Source organism: Berghia stephanieae, chromosome 3 (genome assembly GCF_034508935.2).
Source record: "Berghia stephanieae isolate SIO BIC M18660-M18661 chromosome 3, UCSD_Bste_1.3, whole genome shotgun sequence".
In the NCBI taxonomy this organism is placed as follows: Eukaryota; Metazoa; Mollusca; class Gastropoda; order Nudibranchia; family Aeolidiidae; genus Berghia; species Berghia stephanieae.
In genome coordinates, this window is record NC_088362.1 from 41,515,494 (window position 1) to 41,526,550 (window position 11,057).

At 36.2% G+C, this 11,057-nt stretch overlaps 1 protein-coding gene across 1 annotated transcript in view; it reads right to left on the bottom strand.

Annotated features, from left to right (window-relative positions):
- Positions 1-7,158, bottom strand: part of LOC144969549 (uncharacterized) — a 10,429-nt gene extending 3,271 nt beyond the window's left edge. Inside the window, exon 1 of the mRNA XM_078908688.1 lies at positions 4,159-7,158. Coding sequence (XP_078764814.1) covers positions 4,440-5,126 — 687 coding nt within the window. The 5' untranslated portion in view covers positions 5,127-7,158 and the 3' untranslated portion in view covers positions 4,159-4,439. The remainder of the gene's footprint in view (positions 1-4,158) is intronic.
- Between the last annotated feature and the right edge of the window lie 3,899 nt (positions 7,159-11,057).

Consider the following 11,057-nt stretch of genomic DNA (forward strand, 5'->3'; position numbering starts at 1 on the left):
TGTAAGTAAGGAGCTTTGTCCAATGACTGGAGCAGAACTTGTACTCAGGACCACGCGGTCCAATTGCGAGAATTATAGATAGTATGCAGATGACGTCACTCAGGCCTTTGTTATTGTTTTTGCCATCCGCGTTTGTGAGTTGTTCTCACTAAACTGTATTAACAAGACTATAAAAGTTCATGGTTACACAGAGTTTGTGTGTTGGTCCGTTATACTTCCGGATGGCAATGTTGTGAACTCCTTGGCCAAGCGCATTCTATCTATACAATGAGGCCACAAAAGCCTTCACCTAACTGACCTCTATATTATGTAATAAGATATCAAATGATCCAAATCGAGGAGAATAAATGCAATTAAACTGTTGTAAAGGATAAACATTACTGTTGAGGAAAATATTTTTATTAAACAGCGCCAATACGACTATGTTGTCATGTGGTATGACATTCGCTTTCGGATGGGAAGGTCCTGGGTTTGAGCGTCGCTCGGCGCATAGTTGATTCCTTGGAAAAGGCACTTTATTCATATTCTCTCATCGTACTCAGGTGTAAAATGAGTACCTGGCCGTTAACAGCATTGTCTCTGTCACAAAAATGTATTATCGTCTAACAGGCTTCATTTCTTGTTCCACATGTTAGGTGTTGCAGCTGGTCGGGGACCCATTGTAAAGCGCTTTGAAAACGTTAGGTGGATATTGCTCTATATAAATGCTAAAAAATTTTTATTGTATCCAATCCAATTTGACTAAACTCCATTTCAATTGTTTTACAGACTCTCCTCTCAATAAATTCTAAAAATAAACACAAGTTACTACCAAGTTTTAAGTCTATCAAGACATTATTATCGATTGTTATGTTAATGAGTTAAGAAATTGAGGAGCAGGCACCTGTGTGTCAGAAAAAGAACTCAACAAGTGTGTATGAAAGGTGTCAGACAAAGCAATAAAGAAAAATACAATTTTTAACCCCCCCCCCCCCAAAAAAAAAAAAAGAAAATAAATCAGTTGACCTCAAATGGGGATCGAACCTCAGACCTTGTGATTACCGGTCTGACCATTACACCACATTACTTTTCATACACACTAGTTCAGTTCATGATAATGAGGCATTGTTCGGGATCAACAACATAATGTGATATAGTTACTTCATTCCAGCTACTCGTTAAAAAAATTACTTGAGCATTTACATAACGCCATATTCACTAAACATGCTAAAGGCGCTTTCAATAGGTCACTACAAACTTGTCAACAGTAACACAATTAACATGTAGAGCGAGAAGCCTGTAAGGTGATAATACATTTTCTTTTAATAAGAGAAACCAAAAATTGATCACCAAGTACTCATTCTGCACCTAGAAATGTGAATAAAGAGTCTTTTCCAAATTTGCGTCACCCAGAGCGGAATCGGACCCGGGACACCCACAAAGTCTCATTTATTATCCCCGGATGAACAGATCAGACCCCATATCCATCATTCAGGTTAGGGAGCATATGCGTAAACTATACGATAATAATAATAATAATAATAATACACATTTATATAGCGCTCATTCTCGTGTAAAACACAAGCTCTGGGCACTTTACAATATAAATATCAATTTTAAGTGAAAAAAATAAAAAAAAAATAATAATAACAATAACAATTCATAGCCAGATCAAGGATTCATATAGAGTCAAGAAAAACAAATACAGTAAAAATGTGTCTTGAGATTCTTTTTAAAAGTAGGTAAAGACTTGCACTCCCTCAGACCACGTGGTAGTTCATTCCAAATCTTGGGGCCGAAACAAGCAAACGATCTATCACCAAATTTTGTTCTTGATCTTTTTTCCGAAATTTTCGTTTGGTCATTACATGATCTTAAAGTGTAATTTTCAAATTTACACATGACCACGTGATCTGTGAGATATGCCGGTGCTATACCAGCCAAACACTTATAAACAAGACACGCTGCTTTGTAATATGTGCGCTTTTCAATGGGCAACCAGTGGAGAGAGGCCAACAAAGGGGTTGCATGATCAAATTTTTTTTTGCCAAAAACTAATCTTGCTGCACTGTTTTGCAGTAGTTGCAATTGTTTAATAGAAGCCTGAGGCAAGTTGACAAGCAGCGAGTTACAATAGTCTAGTTTCGAAAAAATGAGGGAAACAACCAATGTTTTACATGTTCCAATTGCAATATACTGACGGATTGAACTGATTTTCTTCAATTGAAAGTATAAAGATTTACAGAGAGCAGAAATGTGAGCTGACATTTTCATTTCTGAATCAAAATAGACACCCAAATTTTTCACAGTCTTTGAAACCTTGATCTTTTCACCCCCAATCAACACCTCAAGACCATCATTCACCTTCAACTGCCCTCTATTTCCCACAATCATCACTTCTGTTTTTGACTCATTCATTTTCAACTTGTTTGCATCCATCCACTCCTTCACATCCGTCACACATTCTTCCACACGTTTCACAATATTTTCGAGATTTTTAGTTTTATCAGTAGCATAAAGTTGCGTATCATCTGCATAGAGATGATAGCGCAGCCCATGACCAGTGATGACATTAGATAATGGAGAAGTATACAAAACAAAAAGAATTGGACCCAAAACAGAGCCTTGAGGAACACCAAAAGACAATGTATGTTGACGAGAAAGTTTATCTAAAATCATAACCTGTTGCTTTCTGCCATCTAAATAAGATTCAAACCACTGCAAGACAGTCCCAGACAAGCCAAAGGTTATATTAAGTCGTTTAATGAGAATACCGTGATCAATAGTATCAAACGCCGCCGAAAGGTCTAACAATGTCAGACGATTAATTAAATATACCAGTTTGCAACATTTAATCAATAACAGTGTGAAATTGAATGTAAGCTTCAGTTTAATATACTGAAACAGATAAAATGGATGTTCGGGTTTCCCTTTTATCAACAAAATATGACGAGTAAAACACCAGAGACGAATAAGATAATGATTATCTCATTCGCCTGTAGTGTTTCACTCATCCTTTTTTTTGATAAAGGGGAAACCCGAAACGTCCATTTTATCTGTTTTCGTACTATATTAGATTGATTCTTACATTCAATTTCACATTGTTATTTATTTCTTCGAGCTTCGAGCAGCAATATTTACACAACATTTAAATCAAAGTCATAACATTTAATGGAATGTTTTTACTTTAAAGAAATCACGGAAGAATTAACTCGCTCGTCAAATATCATGACAATGATTTTTTTTAAAAACCTGACCCTAGTTTTGTATCCTAGGAAAACCCAAACTCGACGAATAAGCGATTGAGTGCCAGACTAGAGGCAGTGAAGGATATTGTATGAGTGATATAATATATAGTCCAGAGATCAATGAGTAGACATCAGTATACGATAAAGATCTGTACAAGTGTGAATGGAAGATGCCAGCCAAAGCAAGAAAGAAAAATAGAAAAACAAACAAACAAACAAAAAACATCCCAATCAATCAGGTGACCTTGAATGGGGATCGAACCTCAGACCTTCTGATTACCGGTCAGACGTGCTACAATTACACCACAGAGGCTCCAGATAGTAGTACAAACCGTTTTAGTATAAGTTAATATGTGACTTATAACCTCATCATAGAAATATATCGGGGTGATGTCGATGTTTAGAAATGATCTTACAGTGGGGAACTAATGAAATTCTGGTTTGATTTAGATATACTATTAAGTAGTCCTTCAGAGCCATTAGGTGAAGGAGCCGGAGTTTATCACTGTTTCCATAGCGTGAAACGGACAAGAGCAATTGCTTGTTACCCTTTGGATTGGACGCTAGATTATCGCAAAGTACTTTCCGCAGATCTAACAGACCCAGCTACCCGATTACTGTTGGGTGGACAGGGGGGGTCTGAAAAAAAAAATTCAACAGCACCCGAGATCGATCTCTGTCCCTTTGCTTTGGAAGCAAGTGCTCTACCAACTGAGCTATCGGGACCCCCATTTATTTTATTAAAGGCAATGGACATAGTTCCTTAGAGTGATTATAATTGAAATCTCACATTTTTATCACTTTAACATTAAATTCACTTTTATGAACTTTGCTCTCCCCGACAAAACTTTAGCTTTATATAGCGCAATATCCACGAAACAATTTTAAGAGACGATATAAGTTTTGAAAAGTGATAATGAAAATAACTTACCCAAAAAATTCTTGGTCTAGATCTTAGAAGAGATCAGAACATTCTTTCATAACTTTGGGCACACTTTGGAATGATCATAAGGCCGATATCCATGTCGGGATTCTTCATGAAGTCGAATCCATTCTCCTTCATGTTCAAGGCCATCTCTCTCGTTATTCGTAAACGTGGACGAGCCTGCAATAGTCCACGAACGTACTCGATGAGTACAGGAAATTGTTTGTGATGTTTAGGAATCCAATTGTAATCCAAGACGTTAATCTCATCAGGTTGTTGTTTGAAGATCAAACACCACAATACAACTCCCAGTGAGAATAAATCGCACGGAAAGGACAATATTCCCTCTCTGTGATGTCGTTGACATGCACCTCTGGTGCCTGGAACAAAGCAGTGCCCTCGGTTGCAGTGGTCAAGTAAGATCTGAAACCACGAAACTTCCGGGAACATTCAAAGTTACTCAGATACACATTGTCGTTTTCTACAAGGATATTTCCCATGCTAATGTTACAGTGGGCAATTCTCTTCAAATGCATGAAATTAAGGGCTTTACAAATCTGTACGAAATAACGACGAACCTCTGAAATTTGTAGACTAGTGTATTTCTGTAGCAGAGTTCCCTGAGAACAATAGTCCATGAATATTACTCCATAACTGGGACACAGGAAGGCCTCCAGGAACTGACAAATGTTTTTGTGCCTATTTACTCGTTGGTGATTTTCCATCTCACGAAGAAATCTCTTCTTTGTTTTGTTTTCATCACTCATAAACTCAGCCAAAGTGAAAAAGTAAGTCTTGGCGACTACTTTTCGACCACATTTTGTTTGCATCAAGAAATTCGTAGCATAAGCACCAGATCCAAGTTTGGTCAGTGGTGAAAGATCCAGCCCATGAAACACATCTGAGTCTGTTTCTTTGTATTCAACATTAGTGATGGAATCGAAATGGGTAGTGTATGTAAACAGTGTGGCCATGATTGAAATGTCACAAATATTTGATGCAGCAAAATGAAAATGTCAAAGTCTCAGTGAAAAGCAATATGCACAAATGAATCCTTTATAATGTTGATATTTATGAAATATGTTATAAAGTCACGGCACAATCCACATTCAAAGCAAAACGCAAGTCAAAAAACATCGGCAGGCAGCTGCAACATGTACAAACTGATATAGATCGCTGTGTAAATTGTCGTTGTAATCGCATAGATAAGCATGGAATAACTGACTAGTGTGTTTTGGGGGCAACTGGAGCTGTCAAATCAGATAATAAGCTCCGCCCATCATGCTCTCGTCAAGGGTTATGGTCATTTCGAGTCGCCGCCTCTAATCACTTTCAATAAACTGACAAGAGCAACGATCATATCGCACAATCATTACCACGACAACAATAGTGACAACAACAATAGCAACAATATCAAAAGCGTCACTAAAAAGGGACAAGGGATATTTCGGCGGCACGATGATTAGCCTCACGACGGGTGTCGTGGCGTCCATTGAAACCCCACCTTGTCCTTATCACAACAATACCTGACACATCAAAACAAACCCGTCGCTAAGTTTTGTTTGTTATTTCTTCATCTCAACGCTGGCGGGTGTCATTAAACCCCTAATGCAAATTAAACTATTGACTGGATCTCTTTTGCTTTGAAGAACTTATTACGTTTTATTTTTTCCTCGCACTTTAGGACAATGGGCATCAAAAATGGAAGGACACAAGGAATATAATGCAGAGGACGGGTGGGAAGGGTGGGGGAGGGTGAGAATAAAAGAAAACAAAAAGCAAATTTACTTAGACGAAAGCTTAAATGAAAAATAATATTAGTCATGTTAAATATCAACTTTTTGTTATTTAGGAAATAAAATACAAACAAATATAATCAAAAAAAAAACAACTAAAAAAAAACAGAAGTGAATATAAATAATAAACAAAAACAAACATTCAAACATGTATTTTTCTAAATAGCAAAAAAAAAATTGTTTTCAAATAAGGTAAGAAAATAAAAACAATGACAAATGATTGACTAGCACTAAAAAAAAACCCCAAAATAAAACTAAAAAAAAAACAAAACAAAAACAAAACAAAAACACTCGAAAAACTTAAACAATCCTGCAAATTCATGTTCATAGTACACGGAGTCAAGAAATAAAAATACTATTGATAACATTACCAGCAATAGGACAAGATTTTGATGTCATGGTCAGTCACTCCAGGGGTGAAAACAACAAGTTCGATCACTTATCGTGGGTGCTGTTTTTATTGTCTTACTGTTAACCCAGCATTAAAGAATAGTTGAAATGCTTTAGGTCTGGTAAAAGTAAACTTGGCTTTTAAAAAAGAACTACCACATTGTGTCGTTGACCCAGAACATTGCCAGCTAATAACAGAGCAACACTCTCCAATGTTAGTTTCAAACATGTCGTTTACCTAATCTTTTCATTATACAGGACTTTATTTTATTTTAATAGTTACTTAAAATACCACAGTTACCAATCCCACTGTATTTATGCATGTCCATCAAGGCATTCATTTCAGGTTTTGGAAGCCATCTTTCTCAATTTCATGCAGTTTTCTTACTTGCCTTTACTTAATATCTATCTTTTTTTTTCCTTGTCTTTCTTTCATCCTTTCTTTCTTTTTTTTATTTTGTAAAGTACTTGTCAGTTAAACTAGTCCTATCTGTTACTATGGGCATTCGTAGAATTACAAATGTTTGGCTTGAGTTAAGAGTCTATCAAACAAAAACAAACTTTGAGCTTTGAGTTTAGATGTAGGCAAATATCCACTTTTTAAAGCTCGGGGCGCTTTACAATGTGCCCAAGCCAACATCAACACTTAACATAATAAGCATTCATTTAATGTTTGATTCAATCAAATACAAGCTAAAGATTAATTGGTGGTAGATCACATATTATTGGGTTGTGGGGCCCAGCGGTATGGTATTTGCTTCTATTGCCAAATGCTGCTGAGTTTGACTCCCCGCCGGGCAGTGTGACCTTAACAGGTTACCTCGCCCTAACTCACTTGCATCGCGACTGACGCTTAGTTTGTTAAAGTCTTCCCTTGAAATAGACCCTAAAGATAAATTTCCCCTTGGCATGGGGGTGAACATGGGGAATATTATATTTTAAAGATTATACGATACATAAATAAATGATAAATAATGAAGCATTTATAAAGCGCACACTTCCATTCAAAGGTACCCAGGGCGCTATGAAAAAACAAACACACACAGACACACAGACACACACACTCATATATATATATATATATATATATATATATATATATATATATATATATACGGACATAACGACGTGGATGGAGACCACAGAAACATGTGTTTCGGCCATAAATAAGTGAGTGACTCTATTTATGATTTATATATAAATATATATATATATATATATATATATATATATATATATATATATATATATACACACACACACACACACACACACACACACACACATATATATATATATATATATATATATATATATATATGGTGCCAAGATAAGAGATTTGAAAAAAAAAAAACTTACACCAGCTACATAACGAATGAACATGTCGTCAATCCGCTTTGTATTTATTTTCAGACCGCCAAATGGGTGATAGTTCTCACTGAAATAAATACGATGACTACGATGTTACTAGTGTGCATATGTGTGATTTTAACTAACCGGTATAGCCCTATTGAATCCTGAGTTTGGCACTGGCCCCTTGACAATTTATTTCCTGTTTTCATCTGGCACTTCTCCATGCCCTATTTTTCTCATCCTTATTGATACTAGTAGCACGCTGCATACTTTTTATGAGTTTTGAATTTTGAGACTTATGGATTGTCTTACATATATTGAATTCCTAAAATCTTTCGCTTAGACCTCTACTCAACAATTGAATTATATTATACACCAACAGAAACATACTTTTATCTAAAAAATAAGGAAAACTTTTGCAAATACTTCCGTGCATGCGATTTGCTGTCAAAAACAGCACCAAGATCCCTCTCACAATTTGTACCAAACAATGGCTTCCTTTTTTCTTGGGTACTTATAAATCTTTGTCTTTTTCTGATTTTCAATGACACAATTTTACGTTTTAAAAAAATGATTGATAGATATTTAAGAACTGAATGATTGAGAACAAACGCCAACTAAGCAAATCTCAAACTGAAAGTATTTTTATTGCCAAAAAAAAACAAACAAAAAAAAACAAACAAAAAAAAAACAGTCACTTTAGATTAGAAGCAGTATTATAAATAAAAGTGATTTGCATTTGTCTAAGCAGGTTAGGAATCTGGGGGTCATCTTCAATGAAAATCTATCCATGTCATGACATGTCATTCCGTGAAAATAATGTCTGCAAATCTTTGAGTTTTGAAATCAAAAGAATAATAATAATAATAATAATAATAATAATAATAATAATAATAATAATAATAATAATAATAATAATAATAATAGTAATAATAATAATAATAAAACATTCTTCAAAAGCCCTAAATTCCGAAGCCTCAAAGCGCTTTACAATGTCACTTAAAGAAAACAAAAACACACCAATATTGTGTCAAAAGACACATACAACAGTTGCATACACTAAGAAAGTTTTACAAAATGAAATAAAAAGTGACAATCAACAAATGAGAACTAAAAATAAAACGAATAATTAACTCATCAAGTAGAAAACACCTACGATAATAATTTCTGGAAAAGATAAGATCTCAGCTTCTTCTTAAAACCTTTGATACTGCTCTATCGCCGAAATTAGTAAGCCGTGTTTTTTGGCACTTTTAGTAGCTGCATCTCCGATGACCTAAGCTGACGAATTAGGAAGTAGGCAGGGTTGCCAGATCATTTTTGAGTAAGAGGCCAAACTAGCTATAGCAGGAGGCCAGATTCCTCGGCAGGAGACCAAATACCATCAAACCCACCTTAGCCTCGCGAAAACTCTTTAGATTTGTTAAACAATTTATTTCCCCCATTTTTGAAGAAAAAAAATGAAAATTAATTTAAAAGAACATTCGCTGTACTCACCTTAATCAAAACACCATTTCGCCATTGCAATTTATCACTAGATTCTGTGCATTTGTTGATATCGTTGAATTTTTCCTTTTAAACTTAAACAACATCATAGGTCACATTCTTGAGTTGTAATCAGCGCAACGAGAAAATAACGAAAATTGACATGAGACTCAGAAAAAATGTCACATACAACCGAATTATCACGATGGAAATAAAAAGTTCATTCTAGAGGTCTACACACCCGGAGAACTCCTCAACAAAAGTAACCTTTTTACAAATTAAACTGAATTCAACAGGCCCGTTTCAACGAACCAAGAATCCATTAATGCTCAGCATTTTCTTCACTACTACCAGTAAATGTGCTCGATCCCGAAGAACACTATTCGTTCTGGTTGTACATGGCAGCTGTAAACAAATTAATCATTTCTTTCGTAACTTGGAAATCCACTCAGTATTGCTTTTTGAAAACCAATATGGGCCTTTTGGGCGCGATTGCGTGATAGCAGATATTCCATATATAGAAGCATTAGCAAATGCAATCTGTGGCGTTAGCACGTGTTGCATTTAGATATTTAGATTGCCAAATAAAATAAGTTGTACCGGTAGCAAAGTAAAACGATATAGGACGGAGAAAGTCAGAGGAGGCCAAAAAGTTGGTCACAGGAGGCCAAGTGGCCAAACCAAATTTTGGGAGGCCAAATGGCTTGGGAAAAGGCCAAATTTCTCAAATTTGGCCACCAGAAGGCCAAAATAGCAACCCTGGAAGTAGGGGACCACAAGTACTTGAATGTAATGGCGCCAATATGACCTGAATGTGTTGCAAGCGTCGTAAAACCCTGAAAAACAAACAGCCCAATGGTTCCTCTCTTGTTTTTATTGATCCTTGAGTAGTCGCTCATCATGACAGCACACAGCTAAAAAAACAAAAACAAACAAGCAATACTACAAATCAAGGCACAAAGATTTTATAAAGAGCTCTGACGCAACGCCTATGGAGGGTGCTAACTCTAAATTGTTGTTTTCAGTTCTATTTGTCTCATATGAGGTGTGCTGCGTGCCATGTGTTGTCTATGGAGGGTCCACTAGAGATGTTATTGTAGTGGTATGGTCTTCGCTTCGTTTACCCAAAGTATTCCTAGAGAAAGAAGACAAATGGTTCTCACCCTTCCAGTTACTTCTGGGAGAAGATCCAGTCAGAGGATGACGCAGACCTAGGCCCAATTCTTCAAGATATCTTTATACACGAGAGTGACTTTACAGTGGATGAGATAAAGAAGGCCAAAAAGTCTCTCAGTGATGAAAAACAACCGGAACTGATGACATCCCACCTGAAGTATAGAAGGACTGTGATTTTGATGATATTCTGTTGGAGTTTACAAATGGATTACTAAACAGGAATGAAAAACCAAATCATTGGTCGGAAATTGATCTGATTCCAGTTCCAAAGGGAGGTGACCTAAGTGATACTTCCAACTACAAGGGAATATGCCTTGCTGCTATAGCTGCCAAACTCGCCAGTAAGATGATCCTTAACAGAGTCCAGCCAGAGATTGACCCTCATCTACGTTCCTGTCAAAACGGCTTCAGACCATAAGATCCACGACTGCTCACCTCCTGTCATTGAGAAGGCTGATAGAAGGAGTAAAAATTCATAACAAGAAGGCAATCATTCTATTCGTAGACTTTAAGAAGGCCTTTGATTAGATACATCGCCCTACCATTATGAAAATCTTAAAAGCATATGGTATACCTCCTAAACTTTTCTCTGCTTTTAAAAGAATGTATGAGAACACACGGGCAAAGGTTATCTCTCCAGATGGTGACTGAGCAGTTTGAGATCAAAGCAGGTGTGCTTCAAGGTGATACATTAGACCCTATACC